Genomic DNA, 25,050 nt, shown 5'->3' with positions numbered 1-25,050 from the left:
CACACACACACACACACACACACACACACACACACACACACAGCCTCCTCAGCTGGTCCGATGGATTAAGCATCTTGTGTCGTTAAAAATGGCTGTTTGCATGTTAAGACAGCGAAGAGATGACGAACAGTTGAAGTCATCAGAAAAAAAAAGACAAGTGAGTGAATGAATGAACTGGGAGAGGAGAGAGGAGGACCCCCCCCCCCACTCCCAAGCTAGTCAGCTGAGTCTGCACTGTGCGGTAACCAATCACAGCTGACAGCCTGTCCTGGTGAGCGGTCCCCGGCCGCCTCTATATGTACATGGGTGTCTCCTGCCCAGTGAGGAGCCTGAACATGGCTGCTGGCATCGTCTTCATGTGAATCTGAAAGTGAAACACAGCAGAGGGTTCCATCACGTCTTTGGCTTTTCCTCTGTGGCGTTTATGTATAATTTGGGATTTGATGTATTTCGGCAGAAATTACCTAGCATATTCCTCTAAACCAGAGTCCTCCTGGAGATAATCGGCCTTGTTTTAAGTTTCTCCCTGCTGCAACAAACCCGATTGCAACGAGGTGCCTGCACTCGCCCTTTCTATGGACACTTGATGAGTTAAGAGTGTTGAAGCAGGGAGCGACTTCAGGCCTCACGCTGCAATTCAGATTACATTTCAAATGCGACCTCCATCAGACTGTAGTGTGAACGGTATTTCACCCCGAAGCGGCCCGCGTGTGCCGAACGAGGTGAGGCGTCACGCTGAGCACGCCGTTTACAGAAGTAAATGTCGACGCTACACACGTCAGCGCGCATATATCGCTTTTTTAAGTGGTTGTGCAATCGGAGCCGACAAAATCTCGACAGAAAGACGAGGGAAAGAAGGAGATGTCACAAAACAGATGTGGGTCACTCGCGAGCAGAAAATCAGAATTGGGTCGAAGTTGCCTGCAGGGTGAACGCAGCTTAAAACCTGCAGAACAAATGATCTCCAGGACCAGGACCGGATATCAATGCAGCAATAATTGTAAAATTATTTGACACTGAATAAAATATATCATATGAAGTAAGGAGATGTTTAAAAATAACCAATTTTAGAGGATTTGTGCCAAAAGCAAATGACTTGAACAGTGTTTCTTTCATTTCATTTTGCCATCGCAGATAGAAATGATCTTGCTGCGTTACTGCGAGCACGATGTGAACTGAATGCTTAAAGTCAGCGCAGCCTTGGCGCTATGCAAATTTCAACCACAAATGATCTTCTATTGTCAGAAGTTGCGTGAATCGAAGACGAATGACACTTTGTAATTGTTGTTCCAGGTTTAGAGCAGTGTGTTTTATTTGCCTCTCACTTCACCAACCATCTCGCCTTTTATTTGAAGAAGCACGGGCATAGATATACTCACTTTTTCATTAAAAATACATTATTTTTACTGTACTTTAGTTCTGGCACACTTAACCTTCACACTACCGTTTTAAACAGTGAAGCATTGGAAACAAGAAGAATGCAATTACTGTGAATAATTTGAAACTTAATTTATTAAGATGTTAATTATAACAAGAGTGGTGGAAGAGCAAAATAAGCCTGAAACTGCCATTAAACAAAAATATTTTCATGTTTTAGTTCTACTTTGTAATCCAGTTAAGTTATTTTCTATGTAGAATCATGCTTGCCTTTTATTGACATAGCACAATCCACTAATCAAGACAGTATAACCATGTGGTGATTTTACCTCCCACATCTCGGAATGTGTTTGTGGGTTTTACCTCGCCAACAGAGTTGGACAGGGCCTGGACGATCTTCTCATGTGCCGTGGCGACCACGCTCTGCCCGTTGATCTCTATGATCCGGTGACCCACGCGGACGCCGCCCCGCTCTGCGATGCCTCCTCGCATCAGACTGCAAATCTGCAGGGAGGAGGAGCAGAAGAAGAAGAAGAAGAAGAAATTATGCCACTGATAAGACAATGATGACTGATCGCACATTAATGCCTTACCGAAGAGAACCAGATGGCTTCTGCAAGCATTATATGAGGTGGATAATTCTTTATGCAATTCATCACGACAGTGATTGAGAGTTTCCTTGGACTATCTAATATCAAGGAAGTTAGAATAATGAGCAGACTATTTCCCAGCTGTGACATGACTGTGAGACATCTACATTGTGTAAAATACAATGCAAATGACTCTAAAATAATGTATAACAGTTTGCCTAAAATAACAATATTCCATTGAGCAGATATTTAAAATTTTACTTTTACAACATGAATTATGCTTTTTATTAATTTATTTATTTATTAAAGAAGGCTGCAGAGGCCTCACAGCAAAGAGATCTTTAGTTCTGTATGGACTTTGCATGTTCTCCCTGTTAATTTAATTGGTGATTCTTAAATTGAGTGTCTGTTTCTCTGTGTTTGCATGTGATGGACTGACAACCTGCCGTCACCCACAGCTGGGATTGTCTTCAACACACTGCGACCCTGAATTCGATAAAGCGCTATAGAACATGTGTATTGATGCTCACAGCTGTTAACAATAATATTTCCTCATGTGAAATACATCAGGAAATCTGCCATTAAAACAACACTGATCATTTTATGTGACAAAAAGCATGAGCAGAGTGAAATGTGGTTTAGCCTCAGTCATATGTAGCGACACAGTTTTGTCAAAATGTCAAAGTATCCAACCTACAGATCAGAAATAAGCGGACTTACGATGCCATTCTGGACACTGAAGCCCAGCTGGTACTTCAGATCGGGTCTCTTGATGAGGACAGTGGTAACTGGTGGACAGCTAACAATGTTCATTTTCACCTGCACCTGGTTCTTTAAGCCCTTTAATACGCACACAGACAAACAAAACCACATAAACATTCAACATATATTTGATATAATATAGTTGAAATCGGTAAAACATGATCTGTTTCTCTATTTCAGCAGCCTCCATACATCTTCAGAGCGTCTGTACCTTAATGATTCCCTGGCAGGTGGCGAGCGGCAGCCCCACGAGGCTCGTGTTGTTGATGGACATGATCTGGTCCCCGATGCTGAGCTTGCCAGAGCGAGCTGCGGGCCCACCGTTCATCATGTTGGCTAAGATGACTGTGGGCAGGATGGAGCCCCAGCCGGACTCCACGATCACCACACCCAGGATCTCCCCCTTACTCTTCTCCAGCTGCAGCTGTGGAGTGATCGGGAGACGGAGAGGGCAGAGAGTGTAGCTCATTTTCATGCTTCATTAAAAAGAAAAAGAAAAAGAAAAAGAAAACCAAAACACTTATTTTTTTTTTAGCTATAAAACCATGAGTGGAGCCTAGTGACAACTGGTTGAGAGTATAACAGCACAAAAACATAAACATCTCAACCCTGAAAACACAATAGTGTCAAAATAGTTTGTCTGTTTGCTCCAGTTTTCTCGCCTCAAAAGTGTAGTGAGAGAACCCATGAAGAAAAGTTCTCATTTATGACACTTGTCAGAAAAAAAATAAAAATCCTTTTCCTGGCTCCCTTTCATACATCAGACACCGAATCTAAGGTATAACAGCAGCCTGGGGGCTCAGAGGGTAGAAATGGGAAAAATCACAACAGTGAGACAAGACAGTTTGTCAGCAGTCAAGATTCAACCACTTTCTTTATACAGAAGTAGAATAATATCACAGGATGCATGTTTCAATCAGCAAAAACACGGTTACATCGATTACAAGTATTAAAACATGTGCTGGACTGGTGGGTTTTGTTTATAGTAAATGTAATATAAACTACTGCAGATGTTAGAAATGAATGCACACCTCTAACATCTGGAGCAGGTTTAATTTAAAGAAATGACCAGAAACATCATCCGTACTTTGCATCATGTCACAGCTCAAGAAATGATTGCAAGGATCTTTTTGAAGTCTTTAAAAAGGTCTATAGTAATCCGCAATTATATTACCTTTAAAAAAAAAAAACATTCAAGCAAAGTACTAAAATAATTTCAGAGCCAATTGTGCCCGAGTGTGACAGAAAGGAGGTTCTCCCTGTGACTGCACGGCTTTTAACCGACTCAAAGACCTACACGTTAATGGATTTGACTGAGATTTGGCTGCAGGCGTGTTTTGTGAGACTTATGATCTGTCCAAGTTGTATTATTGTTCAGTGTTGGGTGGGAACAGCTGATTTATATTCACTTTATATTATACTCCTTTACTTGTTGTAAAGGGGTGTAATGCATGCCAATAACTTGAGTTGTGTCTCATGCAAGGAGCTTCAGTGAGTGTCAGTGTCGTTTCTCCTGAAGCTTTGTATTGGCAAACCCATTTGAAAGATGTGTGTACTTGGATGGGTTCCACCTGTGCGAATTGAATAAAACATGGGACAGTGTTACCGACATAAAGACAGCCAGTACTGCAAGTCGTAGGAAACTGTTCTTCGTCACACCCAAATCCTGGTGACGGTCAATGTCTTTGAACTATTTGTAGTAAATAAATAAATATTCCACATCACAGACGCGAGTACATTAGCACACTGAGTGTGCAAATGCAGAGTATGTTTTCATGTCCTAATTCTTTTGGTCAGCAGATGCTACAAACACACGCAAACACGCACACAGCCTGAAGAATTGCATCTATTTTCAGCCCTGCTAGGAAGGTTAGGAAGCTTTAGTGCTCTAAGAAAGCCCAGGTTTCCCATCACCACAAATTACTGATGTGCCTCTAATATGGCAGCTGCTCATAGAGCAGAAAGTGTTTCACGGTCTGTAATTCTCAGAGAACCTGCAGTAATGTTGTGAGGGCAGAGTATTAGTAAAAGAGGAAATGCTACAACATAAAAAGCAGGGGTTGACATGCTCTGAGTACATTTTACTGTACCATCTGCCTCTTAATCTGTCTAATTAGTTAACAGCGAATGTAGTTGTGTGTTTCTCCAATGGCCCTGCAGCATGAGTGCAATTTTCCTCGCATTTGGTTCCTGCACCGACAAATAAACATCTGCAGGGATGCACATCTTTACCTTTTGCACTTTGGATACAGACGTACCTCTTTACAGTTTTCCGAGTTGGAGAAGTGAATAAGGTCATCATTGTACATTTCCTGGGTGTTGATGATGTCACTGTACTCTTTCTGACTCAGGTCCTCGGGGTTAATGCCGTTGGCTCTGAGGAACTCCTGGTAAGCCACGCTGAACGCCTGGCCGATGGACTGAGCGATGAGCTGTGCCTGTAGACACAAAACAAAGCAGGAGTCATGATGTCGAGTGTGTTTGTGAGCTCACATGTTCAGAAACAACCATACGATGAAAGAAAAAAAAAAAAAAAGAGTTTTGCAGAGGCAATGAGTGGAGAAAGACGAGGCTGAAGAGTTATGTAAATCAATTTGCACTGCCAGAAGCTCTTTAATTCCCAGGGTGATAGGGAGGGAATAAGTAGACCAGGAAACATGGGGTATGCAGACAATTTCCTGCTTTCAGTCAGGAAGAGTGAAGGTTAATAAAGATATAATGCACAGAATAATGTGATATAGGCGAAGTCAATTGTCTTGAATACCATGAAGAGAAGATGTACATTATCAGGCGATCAAGTGTCAGCCATTATTTTTAGTATTTTAGTACTTAAGTACTCATGCCTACACAGATCCAGGGTGGTGAAACAGTTAATATCCTAAAGGGGAAAAAAATTAAGGAAGAAAATCATGTTTGTAGGGATACAATAAAATCAACACATGCATGTTTATTTATTCTTCCTCTCTGGGTTGGGGTTAGAAAAGGAATTTTGCGCGTCAATAACAAAAGTGAAAAAGGAGCGCATAAAGCCAGTTTCATCACAATAACGGAAACAGTTTATAAGTTGTTGGATGAGCTGCTGAATGCTTCTATTATAACTCTGGCCGGCCTTTAAAACCTGGCAACAAAATTAGATGAAGAGGGGACAGATTGGAGTCCAGCCTTTTATACAAACTGGCACGGAAATGGAGTTGCTGGCTCCTTAGTGCAACATTGTTCCCCATGCCAAGTCTTCCTGAATTTGCTTCAACGAGGCAAGCAGCAACTCCATGTGGAGGAATAAAATCCAAAATCTGATGTGCCCTGCCAATTTATGTTACTGCATGTCAGTGGATTGCTCTCGGTTACAACATGGTGCACAGCAACAATTTGAGAATTTCTATGTCAGTGTCTGGAGTAATGTGATGCTTGCCACGTCAAATGTCAAAACAAAATTCAAGAGAAACAAATTTAAGTTGAAGAGACAAATTGCACTGACATCATTCTAATGAGAGCTCTTAACATGGAGATAGAAAAAATGGCAAGCTGACATTCAAACCCGTCATCGAGGTGACCCCCTAACTTTTAAAGCTTCTCAGATAAACAGACACTGCAGGTTTGTAAGTTTTGAAATCGTGCGATCGCTTACGTCCTCAGACTCAAAGACGTGGCATATCATCTTGTACTGCTTCTTTGCCTCCGGAGCACCGGGCGTGGTTTCGATGCAGTCCTGTGAGGCTGTGCGTGGCATTCGGCGTCTCGCCATCAGGACCACGATGTTCCCAATGTCGGCGATGTAGGATATAGTGCGGAGTGCGTTGTCCATCATGGTCTCCTACGAATGAAACGGGGCAGAAACACGGGCCCTGAGTGGTACTGCGCTGTTTTTCCATTTTCAATAACTCTAAATCAATCAATGAAACTTCCAACAAGCTTGTTTGATTCGGACGCCTTCACAGAGGAATGACAGTGTGGTGATGAGACAAAACAGAGGACAGTAAAATAATTAATATGACAACAAGAGGGAAAGGAGAATAGATTGAAATATCTGGAAAAAACAATAACCCAGAAATAAAACAAATAATAGAAAAAAATAATATAAAGGAGCCATAAAACTGAACTGAACACAAATATGAAGCAAATAAGGAAAACAAACAAATGACAGCTAAGCGAAAAATAAATTTTCTCAACAATCAATACATTTGAAATATGGATATCATTTCTGTATCTTCCAATTTCATATAAAGCAGCTCAATGATTTCCAATGCAAGTGATTACCTTCATCACAGTCGATACCTATTGGACTGCTATGATGATATGATACATTAAGAGCCCTACTTTTAAATGATGCATCATTAATGTACTTTTTCTGCTACATTGTGCGACTACTTCAGCATGGAAAACAAAATGTGCTGGGGGTATTTTTAGCATTTGGATAGAACCAGAGAAAGAATATGAACAGATCAAGCAATTGGAGGGGCTCAAATGTCAAGTTTTAGATTATTTAACACAGAGAGAGAATAAAGAATCAATTAAAATGAACAATCAAGGCAATGATGGTGTACTGAACCATATTCTACATAAACGTGACATTTACCCAGTCAGATAGGCTCCAGTCCTCTGTCTGCCACATGAGGCACCAATTATTAGAAAGTCCACATTTTCCTCATGTAGTTTGAGATAAAACACAAAAAACAGAGTGTCTCTCGTGCCAATTCTTGGTCTTACAACAGTTAGCGTCGTTATATTGCTGATATTTGAAAACAAAAGGAGAGTGCAGCACATTTTCTTCTCTTTCTGCTGCATCATTGATTCAGGGCAGGGAGTGAGCTGAAGGCATTGTTGACAGAAAACAAACCTTCCCTTTTGAATTTCAAAACTGCTGTTGAATCTGATTATAGCCCAATGACACCACCACAAGGAACCACAGTCATGAGGCCACGTGTCTTTGAAAATACGTGTGCAAAAAAAAAAAAAAAACAATTAGAAGGGATATCAGTGTTTGTGCTGATGAGACAAAGGGATTTGAACTGTGCAATCATGCTTGTGCACTCAGCCTAATAATGATCTCATGTTACAATGAAGATTTTATGTGGCAACAATTGTGATAGGATTCACACTTCAAATACAAATCTGTACGTTTTTTTTCCCAGGAAGGAAATTGTGTCTCTTCACATGTTTTACGATAACGTGAAATTTCGATTTAGCCGAGTTGCCCTCACTTCATTAAGCCGTGAGCCGGTTTTATTACGTGAGCCTAATCAGCGTTGTTGTTCCAGCCCACCTCCAGAGTTGTTAACCCCCGCCAAAGCAGTAGTGAGCTATTTAATTGCTAAAATGAAGGCGTTTTATTTCGGAATCTTTCTCAGCCAGATGGAAAGGCAGGAAGATAGACGCTGCATTGCAGAACGTTATTTTCTGCCAGGCGCTTGCCCACACGCACACATTCTGACAACTCTGCTCAGATGGCCAGACAGCAGCGAGGACTGAAATACTGCACATGAATCATCCGTCACATATACATTGAAATGGTGCCGCCAGCACAAAAATTCGTGATCTTGGAAACTGTAAAGCTCTCTGAAGTGTTTCTGCTTCCGTCGCAAACTCTCGTTGCTTCCCAGAGAGGATTTCTTCAAGGTCAAAAGGCGAAAACAAGAAGTATCTTCATAAAGTCTGTCTCAATCTGAATTTGGACTTAAATTAATTTGACTCGGCGTGGAAGTAATGTAAAACGAATACTCGCATTGCTGTGATTGTGTGGTAGGTTGGGGTATTTTGAAGTCAGTTGATGTACTGTATGGAATCTCAACATGTATTTAATGCAATTCAATTGTAGCCTTATTCGCCACTTTCAAGACGACAAGTTCCTGCTGAATTCTCTCACAATTCATCTAAAGAATTTGTTTCTGATGTAATTATTCAACAGAGAGAATTCCTACTTCAATATGAAAAAAGTCACCACGGTGCAATATTTGTATATTGTATTAATTCGTTCAGAAACGTGCTTTGGACATACATATTTTGTCATACGTTATTAACAATGGAAATAAATGTGGTTCAACCATGACACTGATAGCATTTTTAAAGTATTTGAGTAGGGTACTTTTACTTGTAACTGCATACAATCTGCTCTGTGTAAAGGTAATTGCACTTGTCCCTTCAACAGGCTTTCGAACAGTTTATGTGCGGACAGATGTCGTCATTAGTAGGAAAATTATACTGAAAACAAAAGGGACACGACAACGTTGCACAGATGTTTGAGAGGCAGTTTTAAAGCTTCGCAGATTTTATTCCTGCGCACAGTCGCGGAGAATTCCGACAGTGACGTCACGAGATTAAATAGAAAACAATCACAGCTGGGATTTCAGAAGATGCAGCTGGTGTTGACAGCTAAGCTGCGGTTATGACAGCTATGACACAACAACACCCCCCTGATGTGGAGAAGAGTCGTTTCGGAGCGAACGTCTTCTATTCTCGCAGGTGAAGAAACAGCACTTTGGACAGAAACATGAAGTACATACCTGCGAGTCTGCATTGAGGACTTTGATCCTCTGGGTGGAGATGAATAGATCAACTTCAGTGAGGGTTTGAGCGTCTCCATCTGCACTCTAAAACAACAACCATAGAGCCAAGAGAAACTGGTTAATACATCTCCTGACATTGACTGTTGAAAATTCCATGTTGCAAAGTCAACTGCTCACTGGGAACACAGCCGTGCTGAATGGCGTCTCCGTCAAACATTGGAAAATGTCCGATATTCAGAATGAACGTGTGCATGCAGGTGTAGTTTAGTGTGCGGAGAGTTAGATGGAGGGGTTGTTGGGCCTGAAGGTGAGGTGAGAAAGGCAGAAAAAGAAAGTGTCTGGTGGGGATGTTGGTTTACATCGACTGTCCGGGCGCCAGGACAGCGAGCTGGCACCGACACAAGCAAACAGCTTAACGCTAAATCTTGACCAGCTGGCCGTTACACCAGCGAGAGCGATGCGGCTTCAGCACAGAACAAGCCCGGCGCACATTTCCCTCTAATCACCGAGTGATGCAGACTAATAAAATTATGTTTGTTTTAGTTTAATTGAATCCGCCTAATGCATTTAAAATAAGGCAATGTGGATGCGGAAATAAAACACATACTGTTGTTTTTGAATATTTCGCATAATGACTGCTGAACTGAATCATCAATTAATTTTGATTCCCTCGGAGTAAATTAAAACACATAAAAATGAGGAAAGATTTGAACCAAAAAAGGGATTAATTCATGTTTTAGGTGTTTCTCCCTCGCTTCATTCCAGAGTTTGTGACGCCTTTACCAAATAATTTGTGAGATGAAGCATTCACATTCAGTCTTATCGGACCAATTTTATGCCCAATATGTCTCATGAATTTAATGCATAATGGTCAACAGTGTTTGTTAATACAGAAAAAATAGGGGGGAAAAAACATCCCCCCATACAGCACAGCCTGCAACACCATTTAATAAATATTTATATATTATTGGTTTCTCAGGTATTTGTAAGATGATGGCTGTTAAAAGCAGATTTGTATTCTGTAACAATTGAAATGTCTACTAATTACTGCATTAGAGTACATTTAAAGGTAAATGGATTTCAAAATTTCAAACACAAGTCCTTTTGATTACATTAGTTGGCATAATTTCAATATTTGTTGTGGGAGATGTACTCAATCAAGATTTGGCCCCTTGGTCGTGAGGATGAAACTCTTACAGTGATCAAAGTTGTCCATCCCTGACCCATTGGTACCAGGAGCTCAGGACAAGAGTCAGTAGTAAAAAAAAAAAAAAAAAAAAAAAAAAATCTGTTTGGCACCAGCAGAGAGAATTTGGCAATTGTTTTTTATTTCCTGGGTTCAACCCACACACTCAACTCTGCTGCTCATCCCATGAATACAGCTTCCTTCCAAACAAGGCACTATTTCAACGGGGAAATAGACTGGCTGTAAAAGTTAGTGCTCAGAAGAATTGGAAAAAATATCTAACCCAACAAAAATGTCTTACTTTTTGTGTTTAGTTTCTTTGTTTATCTTTTCCACTGTGTCACCACAGTGCAAAGAAACATACAGACAATTATCTGACCTTTCAGCAAGTGGAAATTCATGGTAGTAATGGGGAAATATAGGAATAACATCTCTTGAATAAGCACAAATTGGCTCACTTGGGGGGCAACAGCAGTGTAAAGAGATGTATTAATACAAAATGGAAATTTCAACTGGCACAGATTTTGCATTTCTTTTCGTTGCCGTTCTCTGATCATAAACAAACCTATCTATTTCGAGCCAATTTGTTCAGCATATAGGATGTCGTTTGTATTTTTTTTTTCATCATTTCCTGTCATCTTGTTGCGTTCATTTAAGGAAACTGTGCCGGCATGTTGAATTAATGCGTTAAATTAATTGCTGAAAATCCTACATCACATTTCTAAACTGTGAACCTGGTGGTTCTTCAGTTTCACAGATGAAATGTGATTGGATTTGGAAATTCTATTATAAAGGTTCACTCAAATCAAATAAACAAGAGTGAAGAATGTACACATCAGTTATGTTGTAAATAAAGGGAATTAGTCAAAATAGTATTTTCATCAATACTTCATCTTAAACATGATATGATGATGTAATTGTACTTTTTTGTCAAAAATATTAACTATAAGGAGCTATATATAGGATCTGAAGCTGTGATACAGTCTGGAGCTAATTAATGGGTGTATTGCTGTCATGTCTTCTGTTGCCCTCTGGCTGCATTCAGAGTCAAGAGAATAGAGGGTCATTACAGTTGTTTTAACACGTTTCCCAGCATGGTGTATTACAACACCTTAACAACCAGTATACAACATTGATTCTCTAAAACATCATGATTTTTCAGGTGTATGAATGTGTCAAAAGAGCTTAAATAAAATTTGTACAATTTGCAACATTCAAACTCTTTTAGGCTTCAAGGTAAAAAAAAAAAATCAAATAAAGGGGATTTCAAGGGGATATTTTCTTATTTAGGAAGAATTCAGTGTGTGAGCTGCGAAAAGTGTGAGACACAAATGGGAGAGGAGACACAGACAGGCAAAAACCAAATGAAAACGAAAAGGTGAAAGTAGAGGGGGGGGGGAGCTGAAGGTTCTTTCTTTTGCTTTGTTTTATTACACACCGCCTTTTTCTTGATTTTGGCAGCCTTCTGTACCCTCTGGCAGGCAGGCAGGCAGGCAGGCAGGAAGGCAGGCAGGCAGGCAGGCGTTGGGACAGGACAAGGTCAGCAGATACAGGAGCACGAAAAACAGGAGGAAGAGGAGGAGGGAATAAAGAAGGTAAATAAAAGAAGGTAAGACAGTAAAGCCTCAAACCAAACGGCTGATGTGCTGTCGCTGCTCTCACAAACACGGAGCGTGACGGGGGCGGGTGGGGGCTGTCTGTGTATAATTGTATCTGCATTCGTGTGTGTTTGTGGAGATAGCATTTCGCACAGCCGTGTTGGTTATCAGATACAAACCAAAACAGCAATTACAGAGGGTAATAATTGCTTTTTATCTTTTAAACACAGCAAACCAAAAAGCGTGCAGACATGTATTGACATTGTTTTTGTATTGTGTACACAGGCTCTGCTGGGAAGGTCGAAAATGTTGGCTTTTTTGTGTTTTCTTTTTTAATGTGGATGTTTACTCTTTCTTATCAGTTTTACATTTCAACAGTCGGCTTTGCAGCCAACGTGATCACCAACATAAAAACAGATGGTACAGATCATTTTCTTAAAGTGTTATTGCTACCAACCACTATGAAGTCTGTATTAGGTCTGAGTGCAAGGTGGCTGCTCTCGCCAACTCCCATGCTCATGTCACTCTCAATGTTATTAGGGGGGAAGTCATGAAAAACAATCAACAACACACAGAGTGGAAGGGGAGCAGATTAAGCCCTGGGCAAGGATTTAAACTGTGTGCTTGGGGTTCGTTCTCTGGGCTGCATCAAAGAAAAGAAGAAGAAGAAGAAGAAGAAAAAAAACAAAAAAAAACAAGGTCAAGTCACCATGTTTGAATGCAAATCCAGCTCATGTCAACATGGAGGCCAGTTTCACTGAGCTGATGTTTGTAATTATTAGTTCATTGGTGCAGATTGTGAAGTCATCTTGAGAATTGAATCTTTACGAGAGCCCTTTTTAATTCTTTTCTTTTCTTTAAAAAAATAAAAATAAAAAAATTCTGTTCAGAACCAACCCTTGTGGACAGTGTTCAAGCTGAGTTGCTGGCTTTGTCTTCATCAAGATTTGAGAGGAGGAAATTGTGCCGACATTACATTTTAAAACTGGATGTTTGCCTGATCTTGCCGTGTGTGAAGACGTACACGCTAAGACGGCATTAATAACAGCCAGAAGTTTTCATTTTGTAAAGTTTCCTCCTCCATAATCACCTCTCTAACATGCAAGACAGACATCTGAGGCGTTCAGCAACATCTACTGCCCTGCTGAAGAGAAGCTGAGCAGGGAGGGGATAGACGTCAGGGAACAGTGACGAGAGGTGGGGGGGGGGGGGCTTTATAAATATTACATCAAACAGGGGGAACATCATGCCAAAAAGATCTGCATAAACAACCTGCACAGCTCGGCTACAATTTACCTCGCGCACCACTTTCTGCTCAGTTCAGCAGTACAGGGCTTCTTCCTGTACTACATGTGTGTCTCCTTGGGCTGATCCAGACTTACAAGTACGACTGCACTACGCCGCATGTGTAATCGGGCTTATGTGAAGCCAACTGTGCCATGTTGAATGTCAAAGTTTAAATGCCGACTGCTGTACGGCTAATAATCTGCACACGAGGGACAAATCAAGGAGATAATGGATGACTTTTTGCTCAGTGAACCTGGACCAGTGAGGGGAGACCATTAAAAGATGACAGCGAACTGTTGTCATGGTTTCATCCTGAACAGCTTTGTTTGCAGGCGAAGCAACTGTGCAGTGAGTGAGTGAGTATTCCGTTAATGATGTAATTTCGATAAATACAAGCATTTAACATTTATGTAGATGATGTAATCATCCTTGAGCTTTGAGATTTGTTCAAATAATACTTAGTGGGTGGGCATCTATGACCATTACGGTTCATCTGTTTGGCCAAATATGTTGATATGCCTAAATATTCAATGGACAGAAACAAGGTTCATCACGGTGCAAGCTTTTGCTATATGGACATTGTGCATGTTGATATTGCGGTGTGTCATGCAGCTCTAGTTGTAGTTTACTAAAACCTTCGGCAGCCTTTCAACCCAATATACAATGCAGGCAATGCTTTTAATGAGGAGCGAAAACTCAACATTTTGTGCAGGTTGTGGAAAAGGATTCAAGGTTTAAGTCCTTAGAGAGTTGCAATCGCCGACACGAACGCAAACCTGTGGGTGGCTGTGTATGGCTCGCTTTTGTGAAACAGGCCGAAGATTTGCGGTTCAACTTTACATCCCACCCCGACCGCATGTCGAAACCCACTGAAACCCAAGTTGCTCCCAGCAACGTGCGTCCGTTTGGCATGGCAGCTGTTACTATTGGTGTGTGGGTGTGTGTCAACGCGTGAATATCACTGACCATGTAAAGTGCTTTGAGGCAGTGGAGGCAATAAAATGCACACATATAAAGGAAGTCCATTTAGCATTAAAGTGCCACATTCCAGTTTATATGTGCAATATTTTCACAAGGGTCCTAACAATTACATCAGCAATGCTCGTCAGCTACCATTTCCAACTGTTGAAGAGCCATTTTGAAGAGTCACATAGTCTACCAACCCTTGAATTTGGGATGCATCAATACCTATTGCACCTCAGTAATATCAACACCAAGTAGACTGTTACGTATACGTGGCTTCATTCAGTGCTTTCAGGTTGTTTTAAGATGATTTTAAGATAAAAGAGAATGATGCTAGTTAACAACTACGCACCAAAACGTCTGGTCATCACATCACAACAGAGCCTTCTTTGATTATGCTCATCATCGGGTAGACGGAATCAAGCCCCTGACACACAATGTTTACATTTTCTAGAAGGGAAACTTTTTTGAGCCAAACATAAATACAAAAGCAGTGATAAATGAGGCAATCAACTTGCTAAAAAAACCCAAAAACAAAACACCATGATGAGAGCCCTAATATAGCCCTTGTACTATCCACAGCATTTTTTCTGAAGCTGTGCTGGAACATTATCATCACAACAATATTAGCAAACAGCAGGGAGTGAGTGTCAACAAGGGGAATATAAGGTTCATACGCCAGCAGCCCCATTATCCGGCCGGCTGTGTCAAGCTCATGCCCTGCAGTCCAATCTGGGCAATTTCTTTAGCTGCCCTAAAAGACCACTCATGCCTAATATATTACTACAATGCTTTGTTGTAGACACAAACAACACTAATGCCCATGCAAATTTTATTAGGAGCGAACTGGACATGAATTAAAAATAACTCCTGTGATAACTATTCTGTACAACAGATAAAATATTCAAAGGATATACTGAAAAAGCAGAGCATGTATTTGCTTGAGTTTATAGAAATTAATCTTTCCTTCTAGATATGTACTATAATGTGGAAAAAGGTATTTCGAGATACTGTACAATAAACATGATCAAATGACCAGTACTCACTAAGCAAAGCAACGACACAAATTGCAAGAGCTTGCTCTTCTTTGTTTTGTTCTATTTTTGTTCTTGTTCAAGAAAACTATAAAGACCAAAAGACTGCAGGAATTATGGAATCAAAAGGAAAACACTCAGGAACAAGAAATGCTTTCTAGTGCAATTTATCTGAATGAATTAAACTGGCTCTTTATTCTTTGGTAGGACAATGCGGTTCGGGATGTGAAGACTTGTGTGTGTGTGTGTGTGTGTGTGTGTGTGTGTGTGTGTGTGTGTGTGTGTGTGTGTGTGTGTGTGTGTGTGCGCGCATGTCAATACCTTGACCCTGCTGACTGCTTCTTGAGCCTGCATCATGCGTATGTTCTTGGAGGGGTTCCTCTCAGACAGCAGCTGAGTGGAGCCCAGGTAGTTAGCAGCAAAGATAATTCCATCAATCAGGTCTTCTGGCTCGCAGGGTCCTGGTACTGGGCCATAGAGAGGCAGAGGAGAGAGAGAGAGAGAGAGAGATTAGCGGGGAGACCCAAGGAAAGAAAGAGTGGCTACGGGCTGGAGGGGTTGAGTGTGTGGCTGTGTTCATCGGAGTCAATGTGCTGTGCAAAGAAATCGAGCCAAACACTGTGGCTCTGGAGATAAAGCGATGGTGATAATAGCCTCGACATGTCTGAGCAATGGGATGGCTGCAGACTGTGAGCTGATGGAAGTGCAAAGCTGGTGGGAGCTGAGATTAATCTGTGCCTCTGATATGGAGATGCGGACTCTCAGACACCCACTTCGGAGCACAATACGCCGTCATGATGTGAAGGAGCTAACGGGCAACTGAGGCCCTCGCACGTTATTAGACCGAGCGGTTGCCATGGGGCAGGGAAATAGCACAGGAAGAGTTATATCAGGCGTGTGAGGAACAGACTGAAGGCAAAGTGATACTTGGAAGTGTTCCATGTAATTACAATATTTTGATTTCATCACCAAACAGGTGTGCAGACAGATTAACTTACCATCGACAAAGCTGGGGAATGAGGCAACCTTCTTTGTTGGCTGGAAGACAGAAACAGCATCGAGATAATTGTTTGGAAATAGGCTCGCAACAAACCAAATATTTATCTATAAATTAAAGTAAATTGAGGTTTCATCATCTTTGTTTGTGCTGTTTGAGAACTTGACTGTAATCTACCGCTTTACAGTGAAAATACCAGATTCAAGCAGGACATGATCGACATTACAGCAGCAGGAAATTTAAACATTTCAAACAATCCGGGCTTCATGTAGAAAGATTTGTGTATATAAAAACACGTGCAACTGTCATATTGCACTTAAATGTGAAAGGTAAGCTACTAAAAGGACCCACCGGGGACTGTCTCACAGGCATGCGAAATAACACACTTTATAGCGTGTTTACCTACATGAATATGGACAGTTTGGTTTATAACACAAGGAGTTTACACTAATAGATTAATGTGATTTATTGTTTCTGAAAATGTCTGTGCTGTTAATTAAGGTGGTACAAAACAAATCAGCCTTCAGCAGAGATGTTGCTGTTATTGTGGTGCGAGGCTGTTTTCTCAACTGGCTCACCAGAACAGACTTTATTTAAGATATATAAGATATTTTCTGTGTTGTACCTCAAACTCTGACTGTGATCGGTCATTTCTCATATTGCGTTTCCGAGATGCAACTGTTGCAACGCTGCTATGTGGTTAATAACTTCCTCCACAAACAACTACTTTGACTACGATCCACTGGACATCCAATCAATCCAGGCTTCATGAACGCAAGCAAAACTTTATGGAAGTGATGGTTTCTCACGGATCATTCTCGGGGGGGGGGGGGGAAACAGGTTCAACGTAGCACGTGAAACCTTTGTTTGTGCAGGGTGTCGCTCATGGTGTTATTCTCAGTAAATCACTCGCAAAAAATATCCACAATACTTTTACTTCTGGATTTCTAAAATTTAGACACATGTTGGGCATGTAGTGCATCAAAAGCACAAGTGTCATGTTTGACAGGACGTGTCATGAAACATTACTGCAATGACAATGCGTTGTGTTTTCATAACTTTCCTGTCACTTTGCACCACATTGTTTTCCTCAGCAGGTAGATTGTGATCCTACATGGATGCTAGCTGGGAATTAAACTGAATCCCCTTGCCACATTTAAAACATCAATGACATAAAATAGGCAACATTTATAAAATTGTCATGCATGAGCACAAGAATCAAAGCACCATACATGAATAATCATAAACTATACTCTTGATCACAAACGGGGGAAAAAAAAAAATCCTTTTGATGTTTAAAATAGCTATCATAAATATTCAATTTGTTCAATGCTTTTTTTTAATCTATCATTCAACCATTTACATGTATTTATGCTGTGAAACTTCCATTGCTGTAGAAGCTCCATATGTCCACCTTGCTCAAGAGAAGAGAGTAAACTGTTATCTTATCGACTTCTCACACTGGCAGCTCTGTGGGAGTTAGACGAGAGAGAAAAGTAAGCTATAGACAAGCGTTGGTTCTGGAGAGGATTGCGAGGTGATTCAGCAAATTCAAACACTCTTCCCACTGAGGTCTGTGGAGTCCTCTACATATTGAGAAAGTTTACACGGCTCAAGGAGAAGGAGGTGTGGGCGGAGCTTGTAAAGAAGGCATTTGCCACAGACATCTCAGTGAAAAACGGCTCTCATAAAACCACGAAGCAGACATGCGGCTCAATTACCAGGACGCTATCGCGCCGTAAGCCCAGGACACGAGCCGAGGTTGTAATTACACAATTACTCATTTATTCAGATTGCTACACGCGTGTACACGCACACACACACACGGGCACACATAAACACAATAAAAATCTGCCTGAAGTGCAAATGACCTACAGCAGATCAAGGACAGTGAAAGAAACACTGCAACAGAATATCCAGCGACATCTTACCTCTGGTACATTGTTGTTCTCCAGGGGGACGTTGAGGTCGGAGCGCTGCTGCTTTCTGGGTTGCTCCACACCATTGCTCACCTGGCAGGTCAACACAGAGAAACAGGTGCAAGCAAATAAGAATTAGAAATGGAATAATGACGTGCAATCCAAGGCAAACACTTGGAAGACATTTTCTTTTCTGTTTGTTCTGCTGGTTAGGCTACAAATGAAGCTGACTCACATGTAGGAGGGGTTTGAAATTATAGGTAGGCCTGCTACATGATGTTGTCAGGTGTGTGAGATGTTCCAGTAGTGTCAAGACAGTCTGGACTGAAAAAAAGAAATGCTTCTTGAGAGTGCTGCGAGACGTCATCAAATGTATTTGAAGTAAACGGACAAAAGCTAGTAAATGCGTACATCTTTCCACTCAACACTGCACTTCCTGCACTTTACATATTGACAGTTTCCTTTGCATATACCGTATAATTAGATATACAATGAAGCCAGACGTGTACTGACCCAGATGGAGGAATACGCCAGATTGCTTCGCATTTGGCATGTGCAGCTGTTGCTGAATCAACCGTGATTCATTCATGATTCAGAATTTTCCACATACACCTTTTTAAAAAAAAAATTATTTCACCAATAGTTTCAAGCAATTATTTTGTCATCTGGACTTTGTTTCTCCTCTCGATTGGACTCTTCTGAGATGTAAGTAGCGATGCAATTGATTGTCTTTAAGGGTCAGTGTCATTCAGATTTTTAGGTGAAATCAGAGAACAGAAGGTTTTGCGAGTGAGCAAAATGGAGAAGCACTTTTATTTAATTCCACAGGAAACTAATGTGACAGTCCAAAAAAGCTTATTCTCAATTAGTTGTATTAGAGGCTGAAATTAAGTGCGCCAGCCATTAAACCCGAGTTCTACCTAATTTACTTTGTGCCAAACTGTGAAAGTCGGGAGGAGGACCAGCTTGTTCGTTTGGTGCCTCCCTGTAGCTTCCTTCACCAAACTAGACATAAAGTCCTGATCAGTATGCATCATGCTGCCCAGCTCAGTTGTGCAAACAGCCATTAAATTAATGAGGTTCATGTTGTTGTTTGGGAGGATGGAATGATAAAGTGTGATGTTTGACAAAACTACACGCATCTCTAGAATCCCAAGTGGATCCATTTAAACTCAGTGTGAAACTTTAGCATCAATAAATCAGCAGCGGATCAATTTTAATCCATCGTTGCAATCAACACTCACGGGACCACCACAGAGAGGGGTGACGGTTTCTGTGCACGACAGATTAAACTGGAGTTTTGCAACTGAATGCCAGATTTTGCAACTATATTCAACGACTAATCGAATGAGCCTGAGCATAAAATCATGATTTATTAAATGTTGACTTTCTGGAAATTTGGTTCGAGGTAACTTTTTAGTCAGCTGTGTAATGGAAATGTACAACTATCAAATATTTGAACGAGTGCTGTTTAAACAGTTCGGAGTAAAGCTATATTAAAACACTATTCAGATTTTACAGATCGATAATACATTAAGAGCAAGTTTGACTTTTCAAGCAACTCCTAACACAATCCAACCAAAATTAATTATGTGCTTAGTGGTTTTTAATCAATCAGATTTAAAGCAAGTAAAAAAAAGGCATTAGACTAGAGAAGCAAGACTTTATGGAGAATTTGAAACGAATGCCTTGAAAAAAAAAAGAAACTGGATGAATTATTATAAAGTTATCAAGAAATAACAATGAGGGGGCCCTGTTGGACTCCTATTTTGTATTAGTGAGTATGACTTTAACTACTTTGAATAATAACAGGTAAATAATTAATCAAAACTAAATGTATGATAAAAGAGAGGCTTGGATCGTTTTTTTTTTTCGTTTTTTTTCAACGCAATGGTTCTTGATGATTGTCTCACATATACTTTAACAATGCCTCTCCGATGGTTAAAACATTTCTAATTTTGAAAGCAGTACAACACAGAGTGGTATATGGATTTGTATGAAGTTGACCACACTCAACACGGGTTTTGTGGCTCTTCTCTTATCACATCTTTTTGGCATCGCACTGCAGTAAAACTTATTGAATTAATGCTGCCCTGGTTTAGTCAAAGGTCATACTGCAGTGGCGTGCAGAAGAAGAAAAAAAACCAAACAAAACATTTTTCATTTGATAGCAGAGGACAAATCGACCAAGTAATTTCAACCAATCTGGGAGTCATGTGAATCTGCGGTGTGTGGTACATTTTCCCAATTTAATCCAGCTTCTGTCTCTGACCCAGTTCTGTGCTACGGATGAGAAACACACAGTGAATACACAAGCACATGTGCACACTGTGGAGCAGGTGTGGATCAGCATGCTGCCCACAGGAGACTCTCCCTGTTCTCCTCTTACCATCTGACTGTTAGAAGATGGGGGATCTCTGCATGTGTTTCAGTCTATCGGGTTGCCTGGACACGGTGTGCATGTGCGTGTGCGTGTGCGTGTGCGTGTGCGTGTGTGTGTGTGTGTGTGTGTGTGTGTGTGTGTGTGTGTGTGTGTGTGTGTGTGTGTGTGTGTGTGTGTGTGTGTGTGTGTGTGTCTGTGTGCATTCATCCAGGACAGTTAGAGAGAGGAAGATGACATCTCAAGGTAACACAGGGGGAGGAGCAAGGCTCCAGCTAATCTTGGGGTGGCAATGAGAAACATGTCACCTGTAACTCATCTCCAGCTTCACACTGCAAAACTCTTTCAATCCCATCAGGTGTCAGGAGCCAGACTTAAGCCAGACTGAATATATAGTGTCCCTTCTGTAAAGACGCCAACCACATAACCGTGTTTACTGTTATTACTCTCAGATTCTTGTTTTGGTGTGTCTTTTTTGGAGCGGAATGAATGATGCAAGTAATTCACATCAATTCTACATTTGTCATTAAGAACCATCCACATCCACTTTAAGTGTAGTGGTAAAATGGAGAAAAAAAATATTTGGAGATGAAATAAATGAAACAACTATTAAAAATCAGTTTTCAGTAATGTGTTTTTGTTCCATTCATACCAGCAAAACTTCACATTCAGAAGACCAAAAAAAAGTCTTATTACTTGTTCTTGATGTCTGTGAACATTGAAGAACAACTCTAAAAAGCCAATAAAGAAATGTGAACAAACAGTAATTATAATTTCGCATTCAAAATTTACCTGAAAAAACTCTTCTAACAAATTGAAAGGACACATTATGAATAACTAATTATAACACCTTTATTTAGATTGGCTCATATGCTGCCAACTTTTAATATCGGAGGACTGTTTATGGAAATGGCTATGCAACTAAGAAAATGAATGCACAACCTTCACTCCAGAAAAGCATGTGAAATTACATGAAAAGATGAATTACATTTAAACCTCCGACTGATTTGAAATAGTACAAAGACAACATGTCAAGTGATTAATCTGAAATATGTAGCAGTTGAAAAATGCAGTTTGTTTTTAACATATTGATTGGAAAAGAATTTCAAAAATGTTGGGAGAGGGCCGAGAAAATCTGTGTTGTGCTAAAATAAATGTGGTGAAACATCTCACAGCTCCAGTTCTTAGACTCATTGGCAAGACACAGTAACTGAGCTGCAAAAGCAACATGAGCAACGTAACATGTTGTGGGTATAAAAGTGCATCCCTGAGTTTTTATAAATTAAAATTTGTGAATGGTTGACTGATAAATGTCCGAGAGCTTGTACATTTAGATTATTGATAATATGGGGGATTTCATCTTGTGCATCACATAGAAAGATAAAAAAAAAACAAAAAAAACCTCAACAAAACAGAATAATCACTGCATGCAGTGGATAAATTGTGTATGGTTTGTAAATCCCTTGGGTGGTTCCTATTCAAAACTGGTGGAATGCTTTTAGCATGCAAGTGGCAGATCAACACCAAAAACACCCCACCTGCTCCTGTTGCCATCTCTGCCTGTCTTCGGGGGAGCGTGGGTGCACCTTGATGCCCCTCTGCAGGTCGGAGTTGTTGTGATGCATGGAGGGAAGGTTCAGAGACTTGGGCCTGCTGTCGTGACGGTGGTGAGCTGGCGGGTACGGAGCTGCGTCATGCTTGGAGTGAGCGTAGTCACTCGGTGGTGGATCCTGCGCGAGCTCCTCGGGGCTCTGGTCAGTGCTGCTGCTGAGACTGCCCATGCTCATGCTCATCTTGATCTCGGCCACGATTTGGTCAATATCCTCCTCGGCCTCCTCCCCCGTCTCCCCCTCAACCACCAGCACTTTACGGCTACGGTACGGGGAGGCCCGTACCGAGTTCCCATTGTCTTCAGGGGCATAGTAGTCTCCAGTATAGACCCTTCCATGTCTCTCCACGTCATCACCTTCCTCATCTTCTTCCTCATTTGGGCAGTACTCCTCGCTCTCCGCTTCCTCGTGTTCCCTCCTTTCAGCCCGTCGGGTATGCAAGGAGTCATGCAGAGGAGGTGTGTGGTGATGGTGTTGGTGGTGGTGGTGGTGATGGTGGTCCAGGATGGGTTCTGGTCGACCATTGTATATCTGTTCATCGGGGTCTTGTTCCACCACTTCGCAGCGAACCTCCCCCTCTCCATCGCCCCACTCCTCCGCTCTGTGCCTCTCTCGCCCTGTCCACTGCTCCTGCCTGACCTGGCTCTCCTCTCTCCACTCCTCCTGGGCTCCCTCCTCCTCCTCCTCCTCCTCCTCCTCTCCCTCCACCCACTCTTCTCTCACCTCTTCCTCCTCCTCCTCTCTCCATTCTTCCCTCGCTGCCCCCTCCCGTTCCTCATCCTCCACCCATTCTTCCTCTCTCACCTCCCCCTCACCCTCCACTTCCTCTGGCCAGCCCTCCACAGCCTCCTGGCATTCATCGGTGTGGGGCCCGCCCCCCTGCACGGTGGCGGTGCACTCATCCTGGCTGTGCTCGTGCTCGTGCTCGTGGTTGTGGCTGTGATTATGGCTGTGGTTGTGGCTGTGGGTGCACTCGCCCTGGCTGCTACAATCCATTCCTTCCAGATAACTGTCATCCTCTGGGCAGTAGCGAATGTAGTAAGTCACACCTTCGTCCTCTTCTGCCAAGCCTGGATAGGTTTAAGGCAGATGTGTTTGTTAGACTGTATATTGAGTTGATTAACACCATATCTATCTCGAGACTGAGCTATAGATGTCATTGGAAGAGCTATGCGATGCCAGTTCTAAGCTACTGACAGGTTATCACTGTTGGCTTATCGACACTAAATTTCTTGTAGATTTCCAGTCAAACTGCAAAGTAAAATAGGAAAGGAATATGTGTGACATGCTCACTGCAAAGCAACGGTGGTGTTGCTCTGAGGATGTCAATGTCAGCATGTTTTCTGTTAGTTGACAACTTTTGTCATGAATTAAGAGTTTCAAACTCAACTGAGCTGGAGGCCACTGCTTGAACTGTTGAGAGCCACTTCAGTTTTCAAGTAGTTTAAGAAGAAAAACAACATATGTATTTCTTAAGCATTAAGTGCAGATCTTTTATCTCACAGCTGAACACCTTTTCACCTAAAAGCCGTGTCTTCTGGCCAAACCTGACAATATTTATTCTAATGTTTTCTTTGTATTCTACTTCTGAACACAATTTAAGGTAAAAAAAAAAACTTTCTTGCATGGTTCACAATATGAAAACCATCATTACACTCACCGTCATCATAGTCTTCCTCATCATCGGAGGTATTGTTGATATAATCAGAGCTGGAGTCATCATCCAAGCTGTCGGCTCCACCGTGGAAGTCCCCCTGGTTTTGGCCGTCTGGATCACGGGTGTGTTTTGGCGTGGATGGGGTCGCGGGCCGCTGATCTTCAAGTTCCGCATCTTCTTGCTTGCTGTACCGCGTCACCTCCACTTTTGCATCTGCATCCGGTTCAAGGTGATTGTGCGCCACGTCTTGAGACTTGGGAGAAGAATATTGTGCCTTGCATGAATGGGGGAGGGGCTTTGAATCATGGGAAGCTTTGGGGTAGCGCAGTGGGCGTTGCCGTGCAGGGAGGGCTTTCAGATCACATGACTCTGTAGGACAGGAGGCGGGGCCTGGAGCAGCCATACTGTTTCCTCCACTAGTCCCTGGCCTCTTCCTTTGAGCCATGATTGGAGGCTTACAAGCCATGCATTGTTATTGGCTTTATCCTATGAGACAGAGAAACACAGAGGGGTACAGCTTTAGAATTATATCAAAACGACCGGTAAGCAGCGTGAGCCTCACATGATGAACCTTACACAATGAAGCTAAATGTTAAAGGCCAAATCTGGTAAGCTTTCGACATTATAGGACAAGTACAACTGAAGTGTTAGGCTGAATAAAAAGATGGCAGCATTCAGTGTTAGTTTTCCAAGCCGACAGAAACACACTCTCTTTCTAGATGTAATCGCAGGGCTTGACGAGCAAACACAACCAAACAAGACTGCTTCTGGTTTATTTGATCCACATTCAGATCAGGATTTGTTTGTTTGCTTTGCACGTTTTTCAGCTCGAAATTCACAACAGTAGGATTAATACGTCACTCCAGCTCAGCTTTAGAGCTTTGCAGTGAACACAAAGAACAGAGCCTTTTCAAAGCAAACTGCACTTCGTAAACCAAGTGACACACTTCCTGACAAAAGGACCAACCGTGAAACCAAATTCATTTCCATCCAGACGTTGCACATGTGCATTGAAACCTCTGCACATGATCAATCGGTACTCCTATGCATCCCTAAAGTGCTTGGACCTGGCCATTACAGGCAGAGAAACAAACAGCAAATGTCCTGCTTTCACAATCGATGCATAACTTCTGCATTTGATGCCACATCGGCCGTTGTTGATGAAAGAGGTTTTTTTTTTTAATCTT

General features: G+C 41.7%; 1 protein-coding gene across 1 annotated transcript; it reads right to left on the bottom strand.

Moving 5' to 3' along the window:
• Positions 1–229: 229 nt before the first annotated feature.
• apba2b (amyloid beta (A4) precursor protein-binding, family A, member 2b) lies at positions 230–24,329 on the bottom strand (the record flags this gene model as incomplete). The annotated part of the gene is made up of 13 exons (XM_080501329.1): positions 230–364; positions 1,741–1,881; positions 2,688–2,807; positions 2,941–3,153; positions 4,988–5,167; positions 6,358–6,543; positions 9,230–9,316; positions 11,857–11,892; positions 15,622–15,767; positions 16,299–16,335; positions 18,229–18,309; positions 22,135–23,276; positions 23,867–24,329. 13 exons carry the CDS (start codon positions 24,327–24,329, stop codon positions 293–295), a joined length of 2,904 nt encoding a protein of 967 aa, XP_080357455.1. The 3' UTR covers positions 230–292.
• Between the last annotated feature and the right edge of the window lie 721 nt (positions 24,330–25,050).

Source organism: Blennius ocellaris, assembly GCF_963422515.1.
Source record: "Blennius ocellaris genome assembly, chromosome: 1".
NCBI lineage: Eukaryota > Metazoa > Chordata > Actinopteri > Blenniiformes > Blenniidae > Blennius > Blennius ocellaris.
This window is presented reverse-complemented; position numbering and strand designations above follow the sequence as displayed.